Raw genomic sequence first — 24,208 nt, forward strand, 5'->3', positions numbered from 1 at the left:
TCTTCACAAATTAAACACTCAAACGATGAAATTTTCATACGAAAATTTCACAAATATCAATTCACATACTTTAAGCACGAAATATAATATTAAAATATTTTTTTGACTCAGATTTGTGATCCCAAAACCACTGTTCCGACTAAGGTCTAAACTGGGCTGCTACAGGATTAGTCTTGATTGGGTCTAATTGTTGGAGAGGGCTTTTATTCCTCCAAGTCGAGTTTTTTTAGTACATATATCTTGTTACGAGAAGCAACCAGCTGGGCGATAGTGAGCCTGTAACATTTGCACTAAGATGTGATTCAGAGGTTTGTTGTCATGTTGAGGAGTCCTCAGATGGAGTCAATGTGACTTGGCGCTTGTCTATGTGTTATACATGAGGGAGATTGGTGTCAATCAAGGGAACAACTTAGATTTAATATATGAAGATCATGTATTGTTTGATGAGGCTTATTCTTTAGGCTAGTTATTTCTTGAAGCCACTTTCTTATTGATTTTGGACAAATCCTTGTTTATCATTGTCTAGGCAAGGGATCTACTCTCATTGTTTGGGTGAGAGGTCTCTTTCTGTGAATTCCTTCCTCCTCTTTCCCTTTAGTCAATGCAGTTAATTTAGGCGAGAGAGCTCTATATAAGAATTGCATCTCTTGATTGAGTGAAATGTTATTAAACGTTTTTTTATCTGATATTTAATTTGATGACAATGATATGATCTAATGAGTTGAAAGAGTAAAATTTATATGAAATAAGATTGTTGAAGGTTCATTTCATATCCTTAATTAGTGTGTATATTGCATTTGGTAAACACTTCTTAGCTTTCTTTATAGCAGGGGACAAAACTTTGAGGATGCCTCATTCTTCAACAATATTCAAATATAACAATATCTTTATGTTATCAATATGATGCTCAAACAAAATTTAATCTACACTTTTTTTATTTATTTATAGAAAATATACCTACACCTTTCCTTTTATTAATAATTGTACTTATACTACAAATTTTGTCTCATTTAATTCAAAAAGTCAATGATTATGTGCAACATTCTTATCGGTTTGTATTGTGTTCTGAGATAGAATGAAATGAAATTGATAGTTTAGGTATGACTTTTGATAAAAAAAAATTTTAAGTATCTAAGTGAAAAAATGGTATAATTTGAAGGCTAATTTTGCGTTTAACCCTTAATAAAATGTTGTGTAGCATTAGATTTGATTATTATAAATTATAATGTTCAGATTATGCTATTAGTCCTTATGCTATGCATAGGTTGTGGATTTAGTCCCTTTCTTTTTGCATCTTAGAACTTCATTCTTGACCTTACAATAATTGTTAAATTCGTTAAGTTAAATTTTGCTATCTCTAATGTCTAAAGTGACAAACAAATTATCACATATGCAATACCATGTCAATTTGTTATTTTTATGTAATGTTCACAAAAAAAACCTTTATTTAATGGTTTTAATGGTTGTCATTTGAGTTAAGACTAAAAATTCAAAATTTTAAAAGCATAGGAACTAATAATGATCAAATCGGAGAACAAAGATTGATCCACAACTTTTGGAACCAATAACAAAATTTGACTTAAAAGATTTAACTACTATCATTTATGTCAATATTGAAATTTTAAACTTTAAAAAGTACATGGACTAAAAATGAGAAAATATAAAAAATTAAATTTGACCAAATTAAAGAATGTGCACATAGTGTAGGGACTAATAGAAAATTTTGACCAATTATAATAAAAATTTAGAAGTGAACTCTAATTTTCCAATCCCCATCCCAAGATTCATTGGGCATAAAAAAATGATATTTCTTTAATCAGCTTTGAGAGAGAGAGGAGATGGGCGTGTAGGGAAATGTTCAACCTAAAATCAGACAATTTGAATGTCATTTATCATGTGATAATTTTAGTTTTTACAAGATGTGTGTTTTCGTGCACTTATGGCGCTCGGCGTGACAGCTTCACGTGCATCCCATGCTTTTGATTTTGGCCTAAACCTTGCTGAATCTACCAAGTGCCACCCCCATCTGGCTGCTGCTTCCCACTAATAATTGTTACAATTATTTTGCTTTTCTGGCTAAATATAGATCGTTGGTTTTAAAAATTCACTGTATGATTCCTCTCTCATATACCTCTTTCCCCAATTCACCAATGTTTGCAAATTTTCATGGCGATTCCTATCCCTCTCTTGTTCTCTTCTCCCTCTTTCCTTTCCTCTCCCAAATCCTTACCTTTATTCTTCAAACCCAAAATTAACACCTCCAAATCCTTCAATCTTCACTTTCATGCTAATGTTGCCTCCTCTTCCACTTTGACTGCTATGGAAGTCGGTGAAGATTTACCGCTTGATTATGGTGATTGGCTTCCCAAACCCGATCCAGACCAGCGCCGAAGAGCTGGCATTTTGCTCCACCCGACCTCGTTTAAGGGAGATTATGGTATTGGTGATTTTGGTGAAGAAGCTTTTCGCTTCATTGACTGGCTTCATTTAGCTGGCTGCTCCGTTTGGCAGGTATATATTGTTTCAGTTAATGTAGTTGGTTTAACGCATTGCATCTTGTAATGATAACGATATTTAGTATCCTAATCCTAATTTTGGAAAATAATTGATTGTGAATGTAGGTGCTTCCCCTTGTTCCTCCTGATGATGAGGGATCACCATATGCAGGACAGGTGCTTCTTCACTAATATCTTATTAAATTATTTTTTTCTTGTTTCAATAAGTAATATTAATCGATTCTCCGGATTTAAGAATGAAAAATCCTGAAAGGTTTTGGTCAATTTAGTAGGTTTTCTTTTAATTACTTGTTGAATGTATATGGGAGAGATTCAGGGTAAAACTAAGCAATTTTAAACATTTTCATAATTTTTTGTACTATTAATATTTTAACAATACAACCGTTGACTAAAGTTATGAAACTACTTGAGTTTAACACAAGGTAAGTAAATCCCTCTCTTACATATATATATATATACTCTTAGTTGCTATATGGCATTGTATGATTTTCCTTGATGATTATCATTCAGGATGCAAATTGCGGTAACACTTTCTTGATTTCACTTGAAGAGCTTGTTAAAGATGGTTTGCTAACAAAGAAAGAGCTTCCACAACCAATGTGAGGAGTGTTATATATACCATTATATTCAGCTAAAATTGTAGTATGACAATAATGTTGACACTTACAATCCTACTATATCATTTGTTCAGTGATTGTGACCGTGTGAACTATTCTATGGTCGCTAAGCTAAAGGATCCACTTATAACTAAGGTAAAGCATCTACCGAACATCACTTCTTTATTTGGTTGCGGTGCCCAGTTCAACTCACATCATTATTTCTTAGGCTGCAGAAAGGCTACTTTCGACTGATGGAGAACTTAAAACTCAGCTTGAGGCTTTCCGTAGAGATCCTACCATATCGTGTGAGCTATTTATTTTCTATATAATTGCACTAACTACTATCACTTTCCTGTGTACTTCTAGTTTAAATATCCACCGAGCTTCAATCTGCATTACTAAATGAATTTGATGAATATGTGGAGTTTGAGAAAGAAAGGTTTTTGGTGGAAAAAGAACATTGTTTTTTGCTGGGATTGAAAGGGTTTGACTCTGTTTTAAAGATCATTAAGGGTTGACAAAGGTTTTGGACTTACAAGTTTTTAGCATATTTACTTTCTCATTCTTAAATCATGTACTAGCCATTCATTTGGTGCAGCTAATTATGGTTTTTTTTTATATAAAAATAAAATTGTTTTCCTATGTTCTCTCCATTACTGGAATGAAATTACTGTAACCAGATGAATTTTATACAAATCTGTTGCTGGTAGCATTTGAAGTTAGCTAACAAATTAAATTCAATACCTTCTTTCACCCTAATTTCTCTGAATTTGCTTTGCAAAATCCTTGCCATTCTTTTTATGAAAGTTTTACTTTGGTGTCCTGATCCTTCCATGCCCCTTTGTGTGTCTATCTCTGTATATAATATACAAAATCAACTGCAAGCTTCGTTGATGATGCAGTGTATACTGAAATATTTCTGGCAAATAATATGACTGCATCTCTATATGTATAGAGCCATTCATTTATATATGTAGCCTGACAGTTAAAGAAATCTCATGGGGAGTTGTCTACAGCAGTAAATAATTTTCAGAGAAATTTCACTTGCGTGCATGTGTGGCGTTATAAGAAGTTTTACTTTATCCTAATTAATTAAGTAATGCTCAGGAGAATTTTTCCTTAAAAAACACGAAGGACGTAAAGGTAGATGTACTGATTTATCATGTTTCTTTGCATTACCTTTGAATTTAATTTGTGTGCCATTGGAGGCCTTTCTTCATGTTTTTAATTTTAATTTTTTTTAGGCTGGCTTGAAGATGCAGCTTATTTTGCTGCTGTTAATGACAGTTTAAAAGCAATCAGTTGGTATGATTGGCCTGAACCTTTGAAAAATCGCCATCTTGCGGCCTTAGAAAAAATATACGAGGAAAAGAAGGATTTTGTATGATCTGAACCTCTCTTGTTAAAAATATTGGCTCCGTGGTATCATACATTATCTACCTAATTTAGATGCTAATATTGCTACCTGCTGTTGCTTTCACTTGGCAGATAGACTTGTTCATTGCTAAACAATTCCTGTTCCAAAGGCAGTGGAAGAAAATTCGCAACTATGCACAGACAAAGGGAGTCAGCATAATGGGAGACATGCCTATTTATGTTGGTTATCACAGTGCTGATGTTTGGGCAAATAAGAAACATTTTTTGCTGGTGAGGACTTTACTCATGAAAGAGAACTTGGTAATAATTTAACTATGCTCTGAATCATTCAATTGTTGTTGTTTCCTGTTCTCTTTGGCAGAATAGGCATGGTTATCCTATGCTAGTCAGTGGTGTTCCTCCTGATGCCTTCAGTGATACTGGTCAGCTCTGGGGGAGGTTTGTACTGACCAGAAACAAGTTTACATGCATGTTCTGTAAACAATCTAATTTTCATAAATAATGTTACCTGTGCTAGTAAAAGCAAGGTATTGTTTCATGTTCATTCATTTTGGAGACGCATCATAAATCCAATTGTATGCAGTTTTGAACTTGACGATTGTTTTGCATCTTCTTTTTCCACATTTCCTCCCCTGTTTTTTTTTTTTTTTTTTTTGTGCCATGGATGTCTTTTCGATCTTCTAACAAGGATAGGGACTTAGGGGCCTTTTATTTAATACTTTTTGACAGTTGGCTAAACTCACATTATTTTAGTCATAGCCTGTAAACCTATATATGATGTTTTGCTTATCCAGATATTCTGCTCTTATTTTCTCGTAGGGTATCTTTGCAGTTTATATTTTTTATGCTAGTTTCATGCTGCACTAATCATCTTTAATTAATGTATGCTTTATTTCAGTCCTCTATATGATTGGAAAGCCATGGAGAAAGATGGATTTTTATGGTGGATAAGTCGCATTAGACGTGCACAGAATCTATATGATGAATTCAGGATAGATCACTTTAGAGGATTTGCTGGCTTTTGGGCTGTCCCTTCTGGTGAGATGTTGTAAACTATACTGAGCTTTTGGCGCTTGCTAGAAATGTGAAACACTGAAACCATGTTATTGACACAATTAATATATGCAGAAGCGAAAGTTGCAATGGTTGGACGATGGAAGGTCAGGTTTCTATTCTGACCATGTTAAAATTTTCTTCAACTGTCCTATTTTCCACTACTGATGTTATTTCCATGATAGTAGGTTGGTCCTCAAAAATCTTTGTTCGACGCCATCTCCAAAGCAGTTGGAAAGATTAATATCATAGCTGAAGATCTGGTGCGTTCTGCTTGATAGAATATGAAGAACTTATTTTATCATTTTTCTTTCTGTAGCTTTATTTGCTCATCTCTTCTTCAAGGGAAAGTAAGTATAGATACTTGATTTTTCAATAAGCTTGACCTGCCTATGATAAAAGTTCTTCTGGGGGCATTCAGTTACTTTGTAGATATTGAGTAAAATATAACTTGTCTTTATAGTTCAATGTTCTTGCTTATATCTGCTGAAACCCCTTCTATGACGTGTTCTCCCCCACAAACGGGAGGAAGATCATGTGAGCTAATGCACGAGCTAGTTCAGTGTACACTGAGCGCTGGTTTGATAATTTAGTTGATTTTGAATAGGACAAAGTTGCAGATTTTGCTGCTTGTAATTCTAGTTTGGCATTGTTTGATGCGTCATTGCTATTTCATGCTTAATTGTTTTTCTGTCTGTATGCTTAGGTGTTACATAAAAAATATAATGAGTGAAAAAGGATGGCAATCTAGATAAATCATAGTCATAATGACAATTATAGATCAAGTAATTAATTATAAAACTAAACTTGTTTTCTTTTAATTCCTACATTGCATGCACCACTAAACAAATCGTTGGTGTCCTTGTGCTGCTTGTTTTCTTAAATAAATAATATATTTAGCAGGGATGCTGAGGATTTTTGGGGGTCCAGAAGAATGTTTTGTTTGACTCCTTAGTTCATCTTCTTCTTTGCAAACTCTCATCTCATTGGGTGTCACATGGCAGGGAGTTATAACTGAGGATGTAGTTCAGCTCAGGAAATATATTGGAGCACCTGGAATGGCCGTTCTCCAGTTTGGTAATATATTGCTACTAATCAGCTGTGATATCATCTTTTTGAACTATCATTTTTGACTGATGGCCTTTAATTTGGCATTCTGTGATATTGTAGTTTTGTCCCATTTTCTCTTGGTTTAGGTTTTGGTAGTGACTCTAGCAACCCTCATTTACCTCACAATCACGAGCACAATCAAGTTGTGTACACTGGAACACATGACAATGACACGGTAAATCTCCTTAAAGATTCTTCATTGATCTCTTTATTTTTGGTTTCATTGTTGCTTGAAAGTTGGAATGCTACATGCTAGGAAGAATAGGTGCTTTTGGGAACTTTATTCTATCTGAACGAACTTCATTAATCAAATGCAATTTTAAACAAAACAAGCACAATTTTTTGGATATGGAATGATGGAAATCACAATAACCATCGAGACAAAACCAGTGAAGGCAAAACTCAAAAAGATATGCCGGTACCTCTCTCTTTCAATTTTCAGGAAAAAAATATTGAAAAAAGATACGAACAACAATGTCAGTAAGGTAATCACCCTTGTCCTGAATACTAATATCTGGAGCAAACATCCCAATCTAGAAAATTGTCTGGCTCTGAATATATAATATGGAGGAAGAAGAGTAGGAATGAAGAATGAAAGAGAGCAATGAGGTGTGAAATTTGATGTTACTAGTCATAAATTCGAGCTAAAGGCATATTGTGGTTTGGTTTGAAATTTTTATTTTACCAAATGCTTAGATATTGCATGCTAATAGTTCTTTTGATAGTCTCATAGATCCAAGGTTGGTGGAGCAATTTGATGGAACAAGAGAGGTCCAACGTGAGTTTTCTTTGTTATGCTAAATCTTCCGACCGGATTTATCATCTTGTATTTGTCTTACATAATAAATTCATCCCAGGTATTCAAGTATCTTCGTATCACTGAAGAAGATGAGATCTCATGGGCACTGATCCAAGCTGCAGTTTCTTCAATTGCTCAAACTACTATCATAACCATGCAGGATGTTCTTGGGTTGGACAGTTCTGCCAGGATGAACATTCCTGCAACACAGGTAAACATAATTTCTTCAAATGCGTGCATATGACAATGGTCTGTAGCATGAGGTAGTTCAGGTTCATGCATCTAGAAACCTGTTGATTAAGGAATAGATCATTAACTGTGGTCTAAGTTCTGATGCCATATTTCAGAATCTTCATTGCTATTTTAATCTTTATTATGGGAAAAAAGAAAAAGTAATTTGTGTAATTTAAGCGGCTCATATTCAAACTAGGTTTTCACACATCTCACCGTAACTTTTTGTTTGGTAACTACTATGTGCAGCATGGAAACTGGAGTTGGAGGATACCTAATTCCACGAGTTTTGATAGCTTGGAAAAAGAAGCGTTAAGATTAACAGAGATGCTTTCCATGTACGGTCGAAAGTAGTCCAGGAAAGCTTCATATCTTTCTTTTCCTCGGTCATTACACATGAATTTAGTGCCACCCCCACCATTATGTGTCTAGTCTAGCTTTGAATAAGTTCTTTTGCTGATGACTGAGGTTTTAGAGTTGAATTTTATTTATAAACTAATAAAAAGCTTGATACCCTTTCATTTCGTTCTCGTTAATTTCTTACTTTCTAAATATATGCATGCCTATTGCCATGTTTGCTACTCAAGAGTAATGAAATCAGTCTCTAGCTTCATTGAGAGCGCTATCTGTCTAATTTGGTAAGTTTTCAGCATCTACCCACTAGCAAGCTGTGATGAGTAGAATCATGTTGGTTGAAGTATTTAACCAGTCCCTTTATCATAGATAAAAGTGCAATTTAGTCTATGCACTATGAAACTGAATATTTTAATCCTATACATTTGATATTAAGTAAATTTGATAGTATTTTAATGGAAAATCCATCTCAATGTTGATTTGAGTTCATGCAATTTGACAATATAGGAACTGTAAATAAAATTAAAGCAGCAAAACCAATTTCTTCTATTAAGAACGTACACTTTTTCTTGTTTCAGATGCACAAAAGATTAAATTACTCCAATGGATTAAATTGCCTTTTTACTTCAACTCATGATGTAGAGAGCATAGAAAACAGAATTGAACTTGAACTTGATTGTTTTCCTTTTACAATCATTTTGGGTATATAAATTGAATATCAAGATTAATGGTATTGAAAATGAAATTAATAATAATAAAAAGAAAATCAGAAGAAAATTTCAAGGAGTGAATTCTTTCCCGAATTTGGGCATATAAAATGGAGCACCAAGGTAAAACCTATGCAGCGTTCTCAATTGCTTGGATGCATTCCAATACAGTTGCCTTCTTTGACATTGCTGATATCAAGGCTTCATGAATCACCTTGTTGTTTTTCAACAGAGATCCAGCAAACAGAACCTGTGTTAGTTTCACCTTTAACATTAGCTTTCATTTATCCTTTAATGGTAATATGAAGCTGAAAGGAAACTTTAAGTAACTTACTGCCCATCTAGTTAGATTTTGCTGCTGATCATTGCCCAGTTTTGGTTGGCTCCTGTTTATGAATCTCTGCAGAGAATACAGACCAGAGTTAGTTGCTGAATAGGTAAGCAACTAATGAAATCTAGTTCAACTTTGGCTAAAAGGGCCGTTTTAAAACCTGAAGTGTGAAAAGATCAGCTGATTGACCCACCACTTTGTCATATTTCAAACCCTCTGCTGCAAGTCCAGCCATGGCAACCACTGCCAACCTGAGATACACATTGCAGTTGAGTGAGTCTCCTTTTAATTTCAAGCTTCTATAGTTGTTGTTATCGCCCCCATTAGTTGCTTGTGAGAAGTGGCCCAAGCACATGATACCATGTTTTTGTATGCTTATCATTAACTATATAACTAATAACCGGGAATGGCAAATGATATTGTTGAGGCCCCATGCAGGTAAAAGTAACATGAAAACCCCTCTATTAAGAGTCAGATTACATTTTGTCTCCTTTAATAAAAAAATGGGTAAATGAATCTCTGTATGTTAGGTTAAAGAGCAAATTGATCCATTCTTTTGGAAATAAAAACTGACATGGTTGACTAAATAATCAAATAATTACACATGGCGTGCTATGTATACCTGATATTGATGTATGAGGACTAGTTTTTAACAGTAGAAATATATGAATGTTTTAACAAAAGGACCCGTTTGCTCTTTGATTTAACATACATGACAAATTTTCTCATTTTTTGAGTAGAGGGAGTAAAACACAATCTGGCTCCTAATACAAGGGCTTCCGTGGTACTTTTACTGCTTCATGCACCATATAATATACTATATGGAAGCTTTCAGATTATCAAGATTAGTACCTGTCAAGCTCTTTAGCATCAAGCTGTCCACTATATATAAGCTTTTCCAGCTTTTCATCAATGAGATTGACATGTTCTTTACCAATATCCAGTGAATACCCCAGGATAGGAAGGCCCAACAGATAACCAACTACATACAAAGAGAAAAGATTATGAATGAATATATACATGCACAGGCACACGTCACTAGATTCTATACGTGATTAGGGATTACTTAAAAAATGAGCTGCTTCATGTCTAACAATCCTTTCTTGGTAATCAGGGAAAAATGATGAAAAGCCTCCAATGGCAGCTTGAAGAAGTCTGTAGGAGCAAATGAATGACCGTTACTTGTAAACCAAAATTGTTGGAACCATGGGATAGGAAAAATTGCATTAGACTTAATTACCCTGGTGAAATGCTCCCCACTGCCAAAACGACCAAAGAAATGCTCCCAATTAAATATGGTGTAAAGAAACCCCAATCCTGTAGGCAAAGTGTGAACCGGAAAACCAGTTAAAAGCAAGAACTTCTCTACTTTTCTCTCTTTTTTTTTTTCATACATATTACCACCTTGGAATCTTACAGCTCCATCAAAGAAAACAATGCCAATACAAATATAAGTAAATAATGCTATTCAAAACTTAAATATAATAGTTGAATTATTTCTTAGTAGTTTAAGTTTTTGGGATAAAAAGTGTAAGGCTATTCCATGCATAAGTGCACTTTTTTTAAGAGTAAGAATTATGTGTTCAACGCATAATTCATATTTTAAAAGCATTATTTTAAAAAAAATATAGGCAAAAGAAAAGTAAATGAAAAACAAAGATAAAAGAGAACATATATATATATATATAGCTAAAATTACCCCAGGAAGCTGGCCAGCAAGAACTCCCAAAAACCCTGTTGTCCCAACAACTGTGAAAAGAAATGCTGCCTGTTACAACTGAAACATATCAAATACATGAACTGCAATTTGAAATTAATGTTTTAACCATGTGAAGATTGCTTTATGTGATGAAATTCCGGTTAGACTAAGGTGTAAATGAGACATTGTGTATTCACACGTCTTTCGGGTTTAATTTGAAAAGCTATGCTCCAAAAGTTCGAGTATCTTAATACTTGATTTGAGTAGCTTGCAGCTTTTCTTTTTAAATCATTTTTACTTAATATTCAAAAATCTCTCAAACTCAAATAATCAAGTTGACATTTAGTTTTGGAATCAGATTCATTTTTTACTAAGAAAATGAACTTAATTTGTTTTTATCTCAAATTGAGTTCCAAGTTCAGAAATAAAACTCGATTAGGTGAAGGATATGCATTGTGAGAGCTTCTCAGCCTACTGACTCCAAAATATGAGGAAGGTAAGTAGAATGATATTATCCTGAGTAGAATGATATTATCCCAACTAGAAGATGAGCATTGTGATACTTACATCATTTCGAACACTTGGAATTGCAAGGTTTTCTGCATTTTTAATACCAAGGCTGGTCAGCTCCCTAAGAGATGTCTGATGCAAACAATCTCAAAGTCAAGCCCCTTTAATTTGCTCGGTTAAATATTTATATATACAGCAATGAACAGATAAGATGTATGGTATACATGTACACGTATGCATATGAGTATGCAGGGTAACATTTGAGTGATCACTTTTTCCCATAACTTCAGACTTGATATCAGAGACTGACCATACGACGTGACACATACGGCTGTGAACTCCATTTCTTTGCCCATCCAACTTCACTCAGCTCATTAAGTGCTTCTTTCACAGCTTCACTGTCTTTCTAAACCAAAACATATACATACATATCAAACTACCTTATAAAGGATTTACAAGTTCAAACATACACATATCCTAATTTGCAAAAAGAGAAAACCAGTGTATATAATTCCAATCTCATATATATATAAATTCGATTGATATAGGGTAAATTCCAATAGATTTATTGAAGGGTCCCATTAACGTGCATTTAGTAGGAATTAAACCTACGAATTTATTTCAATTATAAGTTGAACGCTTTAACCAATCAGCTATGGATGCTTAGTGGGTATCCTCTTACATGGTGAATATATATATGATTTGTAAATGATACGCAATCTCAAATAGTTCATCAACCATCAAATGATAATGACAAGCAGGTTAATTCATTTAAAAAGAAAAAAAAAACTAAACCCGAAGTTAAACACCCAGTTTCAAATAGTTTCAAGCCAGGGCAAAGAAATTGATAAAAAGGAAAGAAAAGAATAATAAACCTTGGAAATGGCAGATTCAAGGGTGTTGAGATCAACATCAGGAGCAGCAGCTGAAGAAGAAGCCCTTATAATTTGCAGTTGCAGCTCTGATTTCCTGGGTGTTAATACCTTAAAACACTTGCTGGAATGCTTATTATAATAATGGAAATATTGAAATGGAAGCTTTGAGTTTGACAGAGAAGCCATGCTATTCACATTCAACATTGTCTTTGTTGTTGTCTTTTCTTTATTCTTCCTTTTTCCTTTTATGTTTCACTTAAGAACTAAGAAATGAAAAAAAAAAGAAAAGGAAAAAATGCTGCAGTGACTTACAAAGAGTGGATAAGATTCGCTGGGTTTTAGCGCAAGGTAACGTTATTTTTGCACCACGTTGGCTAAGCTTAATGGCCCTTTTTTTTTTTTTCATATTCGTTTCAACATTTTTATCAAAGGCCATAAAATATTTTTAGGTTAATATACATTATTGTAGTTTGACAAAATTTGAGATTTAGTTAATAACATATATGAATGATAGAAAATAAATATGTTAGTATTTTTCTTTAAAATCTTTCTATTTGTCTTCTTCTTATGACATATGATTCATAAAAATAAACATACTAAGTTAGAAATTCTGACATAAACTATCAATGACCATGATGATTTGGACGAGGACTTTTCAATTGACTAAGTTATAGGATTGGATTTTTAATTTTAAAAGTACATAAATTAAATCTCAAATTTTATAGAAGTATAGGGACTAACTACAAATTTTGACCTATTTTTATATAACTATGGGTATTGAGATTTGTTTTATGGTCTACAACTAATTTTGTTTGGGTCAGAATTATATTTATTTTCAAAAATAATGATGATCTAAGGATTCAAACTCAATTTAAATACTTGGAGAAAAAAATGACATTTCTTTTAACCACCTACTAGTTAACCATAATAATAACAATTAGATTATGACACACCATAAAATATGACGTTGTTAGGAGGGACAACCATAAACCCTTAAAAAATTAATATTTCATGAATTGTAAAATAAATATGAATAATACATTGATTCTACCAAAAAATAAAATTTAAAAAATAAAGTGGTAGCTATTTACAAAAAAATAGTTATTCAAGTTTTTTTGTTGCTATCCAAACAATTTCGTTTTCAAAAGTTAAATTTGAGTTTTCCTTTAAAAGTGTAACATGTCTTTTCATTACAAATAACTTTTGTAGATTAATTTTAAAAACAATAGTAAAAATGAATTTTGGTTTGTTATAAAAAATAAAGGATAAATTTCACTATTACTATGGGTAAATTTTCATTTTGGTTACTAATGTTTTCACTCAACCTTTAAGTAACACTTTTTTAGTTGGTATAATAACAATTTTAGTCCTCAACTTTTATATTCTCTTTCAATTTGACCCTAATTCTATATAAAAATGATAAAAAATCAAAATTATTTAAAAAATAGAAAATACTATATAAAAATTCTAGAAAAATAAAATTTCAAATATTTTTTTGTTAAAGAACTAATATGTATGGGAAATAAAGACCATTATCATTCTATAGAATTCAATAACAAATTAAAAACAAAACAAAAAAAGGATTAAATCATTACAAGCTTTTTCAATGTTTCTCAAAATCAAATTAGTAATATCTTCTAGTTGAGTTTCATACCTTTGAACAACATCTAGAAATGATATTACATAGACGTGTGCAATTGACTTTCATGCTATTTATTTGCCAAAAAATATCAAAATTTTTCCTTTTATTTGACTCAATTCAAAATTTCTAATTCATTTAAATTATTTTTCCAAAACCCAAATTTAAAAATAAATTATATTTTGATTTTTTTCGTATAACGAAAAAGCTATGTCAAGAAACATAAGAGATAACAAAAACAAAGAATGAATAATTTTGCTTAATGTCTTCAGTATTTTCTATGTTTTTTAAAGAATGGATATTGGATATTTCTATACAGACAAAACAGAGAGAAATTTTAGAGGGTCTAGAAATAATTTTCCCTCAGTTTCTCTCACTTTATCTATATTTGAAAATTTAATCTACTTTCATTTTATTTTTAATTTTTAGAATTTTTTAAAATTTTAAAAAGAATTTAAATTTTTTTTATCATTTTATATATAACCAGGGTCAAATTGACAGATAGTATAAAAACTAAGGACTAAAATTATTATTATACCAATTAAAATAGTGTCACTCAAGAATCGGGTGACCAAAAAAAATAATTTCAAAAACATTAGAGACCAAATTGTAACTTTTTAATGAAATGACCAAAACAAAAATTTACTCATAATTTAGTGATTAATGATATAGTTTACTAAAAATAAATAAAAAGTTTTTTACTTAAAAAGATGGTGGGTTATTTTCAAGAAAAATGAAAAATTAACATATACAAGCATCTCTATTTCATTTTAAATATTATAATTTTATACCTTTTTATTTGTAATTTCATGAATTGAATTATTCTCGCTTAATTTGTATCACTGAATTGAGTCAAATATATTATAATTAGTATAAATAATAAAAGTATTCCAAATATTATTTTATATAAAATTAAAATTTTGATTTGACAATCAAATGGAAAATGGCATTCCTAACAAAGTAGTTGAATTTTGTTATATTAAAATTTCTTTATTATATATGTTTACCAATATTAAACTGTGTTTGGTGTCATAATTCAATCAAACATTAACTCAATTGAATAATAAAAAAATATATTCTTATTTTATAAAGTAATATATATTATTCCATGTTATATCGTTTATATAGAAAATAAAAATAAAAATAAAAATAATATAATTTAAACTCAAATGTTTAAAGTTTTCATTCAATCAAAGTTTCATTTGTTATTTATATCAAATTTTTTATAAATATATTTATTACATACTTTTATTTTTACCCAAATTGTGAGTATGCCATAATCTAGTATACTTTTTATTTGTTTTTAATGATAAATTCAAGGTGATATATCCAACCGTCACGAAGATTAGTTATATGTGATATGGAGTTTAAATGATTAAATGTTAATACCACAAATGTATTTCTATTTTTATTAAAATCACCTCATCCCTTAACCGTAACCATGAGGTTGTAGGTTCTATCCCTACCCATAAAAATAGAGCACATTTCATGGTCAACCGTTTACCTATTTAAAGAGTATTCAGGACAAGGGAATTAATCATTTTTATTAGCATTGAATACTCTGGTTTTAACAAAAAAAGAAAGAAAAAACAAAGTTAAAACTTATAAAAGCATTTAACAACTAAAATGATTTTTTTTATAATGAGAATGAGGAGAATCAAAATAATTCCAGCCTTTATATCATAGATTTATATATAAGAATATCATTTGTAATACCTAAAATTTTAGTTTTTAAGAAAAGACAAGTATTTTCAAGGTGAATTAAGAATTTGGAAGAAAGTATGAATAATGAAATTTAATAAAGACTAAATTGAATATTTTTGAAAGTTGGAGAGCTAAAATTGTAAATTTACTATTTTCAGAAAGGATGAAAATTTTCATAAATATGATTTTTAGGATGTGGCATGAATATGTATTCACAAATATAGAAAATTGAGTTAGTGACTAAATTGAATAAATTAAAAAAGTATATGAACTATCCATTTTATGGGAGAGGGACCAAATTATAATTTTATGATTTTAATTAATAAGTAGAAGCATAATGATGATATTACAATCCCAAAGTATCATATACGCAAAGTTTAAGGAAAAGGTAATGATTAATGGTGGAAATATGTTATTACATGATTGGTAGTTAAAAAGTTATATAATAAAAATTAGAAAATGAAAGAAAGATTTAGATAATTCTTATTTTTTCAGAAAGAGGGACGACAGAATGAGAAAAAGAGAAGAAAGAAAGAAAACGAAGAGAGAGAGAGAGAGAAAAGGAAGAACAAAATTTCTCATTTATTTTTCTTGAGTTTTTCTTTAAAATTATAGTCTAATTTCATGTTTTAAAGTGTTATGAGGTCATTTTGTAACATTAAAAACAATTAGTTGAAGGAGAAAATAAAAGAAAATAGAGAAAAGTGAAGAAGAAAGGTTGAATTCAAGTGGAAATTAAAAAAAAAAGTAAGTACTTAATTAAATTTAAGCTTGTTTATTTTATTTTGAATGTTTTGAGTATTTAAAATTTTAATATGAAAAAAGAAGAAGATATGATTATGAATATTGAATATATTAGTGAATATATAAATAAATGTATGTTAGTAATGTAAGAAATGGTAAAGTGATAATTTAGTGATTAGTGAATTTCATGAAACTAAGGATTAAATTATAAAGAGTTAAAATTTATTTATCTATCATAAATTGATAAGTGAATAGATGTAGTATAGTGAAATTACTATAGAGAGGACTAAATTATAAAGTATATAAAAGGTGTTCTGTGGAACCAATATTGTGATTAAAGACTTAAATGAAGTATTATGTGATAGTAATGAAGTGTAAAGTGATATAATAATTATTGGATTTTTATAAATTTAAGGACTAAATTGTAAAATATTCAAAAGTTATTATGTGTGCATAAAATATTTAAGTGAAGTGTTATAAGAAAGTAAAGTGCTTAATGATAGTGAATTGAAATATAAAGTGCTAGGTGTTGCGAATATATGTTATGTTTGTATTTTTATGAATTGTGAATATGTGAAATAAAAATATAGCGAATGTGTTTACGTAATTCAAAGAGAATAAATAAAATGATACAAAGTGGTATATGTGTGATATATTAAGTATGTTATATCTAAGTAATATGAGAACAAATGCCTTAATGAACTTAGAGGAAATATAATATATGATAATGAAATGATTTTGGAATTGTGAGGGGTTAAGGGTGTAACAGCCCATTTTCAATATTGTTAAAAACAATAGTTTTAGGACCACAATTCCGGTAAGTAGATTATTATTTTATTATTTATTATAGGTCTATGAGATATTATTAAGGTCGTATTAAAATATCATTAAGAAATTTTGATGTTTAAATAGTTAATTAAGTGAAAAGGACTAAATCGTAAAAAGTAAAAAAGTAGAGTTCTATTAGCTAAAGGGGTTAAATGACTTTGAAAATGAAATTTAATGGACTTTAATGGTAAATAAACCATTTAAATGAGATAGTGGATGTATATGGCAAGGTTTTATTGTAATTATGATAGTTTTCAAAGGTTAAAATTGTAATTGAACAAATAAAACCTAAATTAAACAAAACAAAATTTGCTTCATCTTCATTATTCATCTTCTCCACCAAAATTTGAAGGAAGAATAGCCATTGCTAGGGCTTGAAGGCTCGGTTAGCTTATGTGTGTGCATGTAAGTGATCTCGAGCCCCGTTTTTAATGATTTTTATGTTTTTGAGATTGTTTTAACTTTATCTATCTAGCCTGGGGGTTAATATGCAAAACTGTTAAAGGTTGAGGGTTATGTCATGGATGTTTGTTGAAAAATAAACAAGTTTTGTTAATTGATTTTTGATCAATTTTGTAGTTAGGGATTAAATTGTTAAAGGTCTAAATTCTAGGATTTTATTGTGAAATGATAGTAAATATGGGTTATTTCAAGGTCCCTTGTATCTATGGTTAACATGGATTTAAGTTAAAATGGTTAAATTGCAAGATATGGACTTAAAGACTAAATTGTAAAAAGTTAAAATGTTAGGGGTAAATTGGTAATTTTGTATAAATGTGAACTATGGATTAAATTGAATATTAGGAGTACTTTATTGATTGAACTGTGGATCAAGATAAACCACGTTCGGACCTAGATCAAGGTAAAGCAAAAGCTTCAGATTAGTTTGACTTTGTTTCTACGCCCCTAACTGTCGAGGTAAGTTTGTATGAACTGTAACCATTTTCAATGTTGGTTAAATTTGAATATTTATTATGTTGTTGAGATATAATGAATTGAATTATAAACGTATCAATGTTATGACAATTGACGGACATCGAGTCCCAGTTGAACCTTAGGAATTCTTGGGATACAAATGACATGTCATTAGGAATTTTATATTTCGGGTATTGGTCTTGAATGTCCAACCGATGGCTGAGGTCCTGCATTTGTTGCGAATACTCCGTAGCTCGTGTAAGCAGCATCATGTAGCTTACATTCCAACCATAGCTAGTGTGAGCAGGCTTATTTCACAACTTGTTTGAGAAATTATGTAAATGAAAGGTTACGGTTATATGTAAAGGAACACTTTGTGTGAGCTTTCCCGTGTATCCGATATAATCCTAGATGGTTCAATAGGTATGAAAAGGAACGAAATGGTAAGTGTTCAAATGGAATGTATCATGAACTTATAAAAAGGGAATTATGAACAAAATTATGAGTTTATATGTGCAAATCTACTTGTTTATAAATGAATTCATTTGAACCATATACAAGAGTACTAACTTGTGATTTTGATGATGTTGTATAGGCTTATGCCAAGCTTATGGTTTTAATTGATTTATACTTATGCTTTATATTATGCAAATGAAATGGTAAGTTATGTTTTGGTTTATATGAGCTTACTAAGCATTATTTGCTTACGTAGTTGTTTCCCTTTGTTTTATTGATTATCGGAAGCTCGTCGGAGATCTGTCACACTATCTAGCAAACAATTCGATAGTTTTTAAACGTTTTGGCGAAGGTTTATAATGACATGTATAGGATGTTGTCTAATGGTGTGTTGCTGAACATGTAAATGGTAATTTGGTCTGTTTGTGTCTTGATGTTTAAGTACGATTGAATGACTTATAATATTTGTTTAGGTAAGTTCTTTTGGTCACTTTTTTATGATTGAAGTATATAGTATTTTGGGTATGAGATGTTGGTTTGGAAATGTTCAATATGTGGTATGTTTTGGTAAGAAGTTAAACTAGGTTATGATGATTGAAATATGGTAAAGTTGACTTGTTTTGGCATGTTATGTTTTGGTATATTGTGGTGTCTTTGAATGGCATATTGGTTGGTTGAAATAGGATATTGAAATGGCATTTTGACGTATGGTTGGTTGAAATAAGATTCATGTGAATTTGCTTCTTATTTCGTCCGATTGTGAGTCTTTGTTACTGTGTTTGTCTCCCTTTAGACGTGAGGTGGTCTTCTGGCCGGTGTTCGGTGCCTGCGGGTTGATGTGAAAGAAGTTGCGTCATTGTCGAATTTTGGAAATTAGAATTTGAAGAAAGTTGTGTCTTCGTGTTTCGATGATATTTTATCTTTTTTTTTTCAAAATTTTGATTATCTTTATTGTTGACAAACTGTTGATTCTTGACTATTGCTTTATCGACGTGCATGGTTTGTTCATGAAAATATGCATGGGTTTCTTAAAATGGTATACATAGCATTAATTGGCCAAAAAACTGGATTTTGAATTTTCCATGATTCTTGATGAAGGAAAATAGGTTTTCTTCGTGTTTCTCTTTATTTTGATGCATTTATTAAGTTTCAATTGCATGCATGGTTACCCATTTAATTAATGTATAGTAAATCATTTCTTTTTTTCCTTGGTTGATCTTTCTATTCTCTGGATCACTGTTCATCTTCTCGGTGAGGATGATTATTGCCTTTAAGATTGTTTAGGTTTGGTTTTTTCTTGTTTTTACATGGGTTTTTTTTCTTCTTATTAACCTCGTCTTTCTATTCTTTCTATTAGTTTTTTTTCTCATTTTTTCTTGAACCTGTCCTATGTTATTTTTGGCAAAATTTTCTATTTTCTCTGTAGAGTTTTAATTTCGTTAAGCTTCTTGTATTTGTTCTTTTATTTGGGTGCTTAGATTTATTTTCCTTGTCTGTTCTTCTTTCTTAAGATTTTTGTTACTTCTACCCTTGTTTCTTGCGTTCTCGTCTTCCTGTTTTGCTTATGCTTTTATTTGTTTTCGCCAAGTTGTTTGTGGCTTTGGCTCCTGAGACTCTTTTTTCTTGCGTTCTCTTTATAGGTGGTCTCGCTTTTGGTTGTTGGGTGACCTGTGGGGGTGAGGAATCTTGTTTTGATAAGGATCGTGAGGGCTGATGATTTCAAAGTGTTGTTACAAAGTTTGAAGTTTTCGGCTGAAGAGTTAGTCAGACGATACATAGGTGGGGGGCAGGAGAAGATAGCTGGATAATGTATCACCCTGAATGGCGGCGGCTGGCGACAAGCTCTGCAACGAGCAATGAAGATCCTATGTTGGAACTGCTGTGGGATTGCAAACCCTGCGACAGTTCACAAATTGAAGCAACTTCTCGTTGCAAATGACCCTAAGGTTATTTTTCTATGTGAAACTGATAAACTGTAAATTACACATATTTTTACCCCATGTTTAATGCATTTTATAGATGATTTCTAATTAGAATTGGTGAATTCGATACTCCTAATGCTTTAATTTTATGTTTTGTACTCAGGAGAGCACCAAGAGTCAAAAGGAGCCAAAAACGAGCCAAAAAAGGACAAAACGGACCAAATCGAGAAGATGACAGGGCCTAAGCCTTGCCACACGGGCAGCTCACACTCCCGTGTCTTTTGAGGGTGTCGACCAAGGCTTTCACGATTCACACAGCCTGGTCATTGACCCATACGGTCGTGTGCAGTTTAACGGATTGAACACGGCCTGGCAATCAAGTCACACGGTCGTGTCACACGGGCGTGTCCCTGCCGAGCCCAAGTTAAGTCCAATTCAGAAAAGGCTACTTTTGAGGGTTTCTAGGTATTCCAAAGCCTATAAATACACACTAGAGGAGGAGGAAAAGGGAGACGAAGAAGAGGGGTAAGGAATTACCTCAAGGAAGTCGATTGATCTATCTCAGAAGCCAGATTCTTCATCAAGACTGAAGATCTCTCCTCAATTTTCCCTTCAGGAGTTTTGGGTTTTCTTTATGTTTTGTATTCTTTATTCTTCTGAGATGTTTTCTTATTTAGTTATGAACTAAATCCCCTAAATACCTAAGGGGAATAAAACCTAAGACGAATCTTGTTATTATTTTCCGAATCGTATGATAAATATTTAACTTGTTCTTAATTATGTGTACTTAATTCTTGTTTTGATATCCAAAGATACTGATTCAAGACATGCTCTTATTCAGAGGACGAATAGACCCTGCCTAAGAGTACTTTTGTCGTAATTAAGAGGAGTTGATTGCGCGCCTAGAAATAGGGTGACAAGATTTTGCCGGATTAGGGTGAAACCTAATAAGGGGATCATAGATCTAGTTAATGCAACCCTAGAGTGTTAATTAGAGAAAAGTCTCGGTTATTCAATTTAGGGATTAGATGTTATTAGTCTTGAATAGGGATAATAACATAACTTAGGGATCTCTAAGGAACAAGTTGAATGAATACATCGTCCGGTTCGGAGCTAGAATAACAGGTAAAGTCTAGGTGGATTTTTCCTTAGGTATTGTCTCAAGTCAATCGATTTTCCCAAAAACAATTCCCCAATTCTTTTCTCTATGCGTTCTTAGTTTAGATAATTAGTTAATTAAAACAAAACCCCATTATTCTTAGGCTAGATAATAAAAAGACAGTCATTACTAGTACTTTTGGTTCCCTTGGATACGATATCCCGGTCTTTCCATTACTATACTATTGTTCGATCGATAGGTGCACTTGCCTTTTCGTCGTGATAATAGTTAGTCTAGGTTTGATCTTCATTAGAAATATTTATTACTTGTTACGAATCACGCGATCAAGTTTTTGGCGCCGTTACCGGGGAACTAAAATATTAGGAACGCTAAATTTTTATTACTTTAGCCATTTATTTTTCTTGCAATTTTATTTTATTTTATTATTTATTAATTTACTTTTTCTCTCTTTTGGCAGGTTTTTATAATTTATGACTAGAAGAAACCCGTCGGGACCATTACTTTTTGATGAAGAAATCGATCGTACAATTCGCAAAAATCAAAGAGAAATAAGGCGCAGCTTAAGATACACAGAGAACGAGAAAGAAGACAATACTCAACCTCCAACCGACGAGATGGCTGAAAACCAAGGCAATCAGCTACCTCCTGCAATTGCGGCTAATCAAAATCCTACTCCACGTACTATGTATGATTATGCTAAACCTTCTTTAACAGGAACTGAATTTAGCATAGTTAGACTTGCTGTAGCTGCAAATACTTTTGAACTAAAACCTAACACTATTCAGATGATACAACAATCCGTTCAGTTTGATGGTTTGCAAGATGAAGATCCCAACGCTCATTTAGTGAACTTTCTGGAATTTTGCGATACATTTAAAATCAATGGCATTTCTGATGATGCCATACGTCTTCGGTTGTTTCCCTTTTCACTGAAAAACAAAGCTAAACAGTGGTTGAACTCGTTACCACGAGGGTCTATCACTACTTGGGAACAAATTACCGAGAAATTTTTACTAAAATATTTTTCGCCAGCTAAAACGGTTAAATTACGTAATGATATTTTTTCTTTTATGCAGATGGATTTAGAAACACTTTACGATGCATGGGAGAGATGTAAGGACTTACTGAGAAGGTGCCTTCACCATGGGTTACCACTTTGGCTTCAAGTACAAACATTCTACAATGGTCTGAATCTCTCAACTCAGCAAATGGTTGAAGCAGCTGCTGGCGGAACCATCAATAACACACCGAAAAATGCCTATGAATTTATAGAGGAGATGTCACTGAATAACTATCAGTGGCAAGTTATGAGGATAAAGCCAACAAAAACAGCCGGCGTTTATAACATCGATTCGGTCACCATGCTCTCTAATCAGGTAGAACTTCTCAATAAAAAGATTGACGGTTTACCTGGTTCTACGCAGATACATCTAGTAATGAGGTGTGACTCAAGTGGCGGAAGATATGCAGGGCTACTGGAGGGATAATACCAAAGATATTCGCGAGGTTGCCAGGGAGTATTTTCAAAATTTATTTAGGTCAAGTTTACATACGAATGAAATGTTAAATCTTGATATATTGATAATTGTGTTTCAGGAGAGATGAATGACAGACTGGCGATGGAGTTCACTGATCTTGAAATTAAGAAAGCCTTCAAGCAAATGAGCCCGAGGAAAGCCCCAGACATCGATGGTCTATCGAGAAATTTCTATAAAGAAAATTGGGACGTGGTGGGCGATGATATTATAAATCTGTGTCATGAAGTCCTTAGAGGCGATAAAAGTGTGGATTGTCTCAATGAGACCAGTATTGTTCTTATTCTACAAATTAAAGAGCCTATTGATATGTCTAATTTCTGTCCTATTAGCCTTTGCAGGGTGGTATACAAAATCGTAGCTAAAGTTCTTGCAAATCAAATGAAAGATACTCTTCCGAAGTGCATTATCCAAAATCAAAGTGCATTTATTCCCAGACGTATAATTCACGACAATGTTTTGATCGCTCATGAGTTGGTTCACTACCTTCAAAGTGCTAAAAACGGTCCAAATAAAGGCTTTGTGATCAAGCTTGATATCAGCAAAGCATATGACAGGTTGAATAGAATTTCATCAAAGAGGTAGTGAAAAGAATGGGCTATACGGAGTCTTGGGTGACTAAAATAATGAGCTGCGTTCGTTCAGTCCATTACATGGTCAAATGCAACTCAACCCTTTCTGAAACTATTGTGCCTGAAAGAGGCCTCAGACAAGGGGATCCTCTCTCTCCTTATCTTTTTCTCTTTTGCATGGAAGCTTTCTCAAAACTATTAATTCAAGCCCAAAATAATGATAAGTTAAAAGGAATTAGAGCTAGCATTAATAGACCGCGTATTAATCACCTATTTTTTTTGCCTATGACACACTTCTTTTTATTCGTAACCAAAAAAAAAAGGATATGGAAGAAATTGTCAATATTATAACAAAGTTTACTTGTGTGTCTGGCCAAAAAATTAATAATAATAAATCCATGGTTATGCTTAGCCCGAAAACTCATTTGACTCAAAGGCATCTTTTTTGCTCCATGCTAGGGATGCGTATGGTTGACCATCTTGATAATTATCTTAGGTTACATTTGCCTATGAGTAGAAAGAAATCATGTGCTTTTACTAATATCATGAATCGTTGTGAGTGTAGGATCAATAGTTGGTCAAAGCGGCTTCTTTCTTATGGAGGAAAAGAGA

At 32.2% G+C, this 24,208-nt stretch overlaps 2 protein-coding genes and 1 non-coding gene across 9 annotated transcripts; 1 reads left to right on the top strand and 2 right to left on the bottom strand.

Annotated features, from left to right (window-relative positions):
• Positions 1–1,794: 1,794 nt before the first annotated feature.
• On the top strand, positions 1,795–8,206 carry LOC121210124 (4-alpha-glucanotransferase, chloroplastic/amyloplastic). Of its 2 annotated transcripts, XM_041082244.1 has the most exons (16): positions 1,795–2,511; positions 2,622–2,672; positions 3,027–3,115; positions 3,208–3,268; positions 3,342–3,420; positions 4,360–4,496; positions 4,604–4,762; positions 4,854–4,930; positions 5,391–5,530; positions 5,621–5,652; positions 5,734–5,808; positions 6,550–6,622; positions 6,742–6,830; positions 7,389–7,433; positions 7,513–7,665; positions 7,935–8,206. In XM_041082244.1, exons 1-16 carry the CDS (start codon positions 2,167–2,169, stop codon positions 8,037–8,039), a joined length of 1,710 nt encoding a protein of 569 aa, XP_040938178.1. In that variant the 5' UTR covers positions 1,795–2,166; the 3' UTR covers positions 8,040–8,206. The 2 variants fall into 2 exon arrangements, with proteins under 2 accessions (XP_040938178.1, XP_040938182.1); XM_041082248.1 differs by lacking the exon at positions 7,935–8,206 and having other exon boundaries at positions 7,381–7,433.
• A 446-nt stretch (positions 8,207–8,652) lies between these two features.
• LOC121203111 (uncharacterized) lies at positions 8,653–12,517 on the bottom strand. Of its 6 annotated transcripts, none has more exons than XM_041082260.1 (10): positions 12,162–12,517; positions 11,597–11,692; positions 11,344–11,418; positions 10,777–10,845; positions 10,318–10,394; positions 10,144–10,232; positions 9,930–10,059; positions 9,238–9,328; positions 9,081–9,146; positions 8,653–8,960 (listed from the first exon to the last, which is right to left on the bottom strand). In XM_041082260.1, exons 1-10 carry the CDS (start codon positions 12,363–12,365, stop codon positions 8,877–8,879), a joined length of 981 nt encoding a protein of 326 aa, XP_040938194.1. In that variant the 5' UTR covers positions 12,366–12,517; the 3' UTR covers positions 8,653–8,876. The 6 variants fall into 6 exon arrangements, with proteins under 6 accessions (XP_040938194.1, XP_040938187.1, XP_040938199.1 ...); XM_041082253.1 differs by having other exon boundaries at positions 8,653–8,996; XM_041082265.1 differs by having other exon boundaries at positions 9,271–9,328; positions 12,162–12,512.
• Positions 12,518–22,532: 10,015 nt separating this feature from the next.
• Positions 22,533–22,639, bottom strand: LOC121217618 (small nucleolar RNA R71). The gene has a single exon (XR_005913774.1). It is a non-coding gene; the product is annotated as a small nucleolar RNA R71 (small nucleolar RNA).
• Positions 22,640–24,208: the final 1,569 nt, after the last annotated feature.

Source organism: Gossypium hirsutum, chromosome A02 (genome assembly GCF_007990345.1).
Source record: "Gossypium hirsutum isolate 1008001.06 chromosome A02, Gossypium_hirsutum_v2.1, whole genome shotgun sequence".
Taxonomy (NCBI): Eukaryota; Viridiplantae; Streptophyta; class Magnoliopsida; order Malvales; family Malvaceae; genus Gossypium; species Gossypium hirsutum.

What these genes read in the sequence shown, in the direction of transcription:
- LOC121210124 (XM_041082244.1), top strand. Translation starts at nt 2,167, where the DNA reads ATGGCGATTCCTATCCCTCTCTTGTTCTCTTCTCCCTCTTTCCTTTCC. An exon ending in CTGGCTGCTCCGTTTGGCAG is followed by an intron (nt 2,512 to 2,621) that starts GTATATATTGTT and finishes TTGTGAATGTAG; the next exon opens with GTGCTTCCCCTTGTTCCTCC. An exon ending in TGAACATTCCTGCAACACAG is followed by an intron (nt 7,666 to 7,934) that starts GTAAACATAATT and finishes TACTATGTGCAG; the next exon opens with CATGGAAACTGGAGTTGGAG.
- LOC121203111 (XM_041082253.1), bottom strand. Translation starts at nt 12,365, where the DNA reads ATGTTGAATGTGAATAGCATGGCTTCTCTGTCAAACTCAAAGCTTCCA. An exon ending in TTGCTGGCCAGCTTCCTGGG is followed by an intron (nt 10,395 to 10,776) that starts GTAATTTTAGCT and finishes CTTTGCCTACAG; the next exon opens with GATTGGGGTTTCTTTACACC. An exon ending in TGAAGCAGCTCATTTTTTAA is followed by an intron (nt 10,060 to 10,143) that starts GTAATCCCTAAT and finishes CTTTGTATGTAG; the next exon opens with TTGGTTATCTGTTGGGCCTT.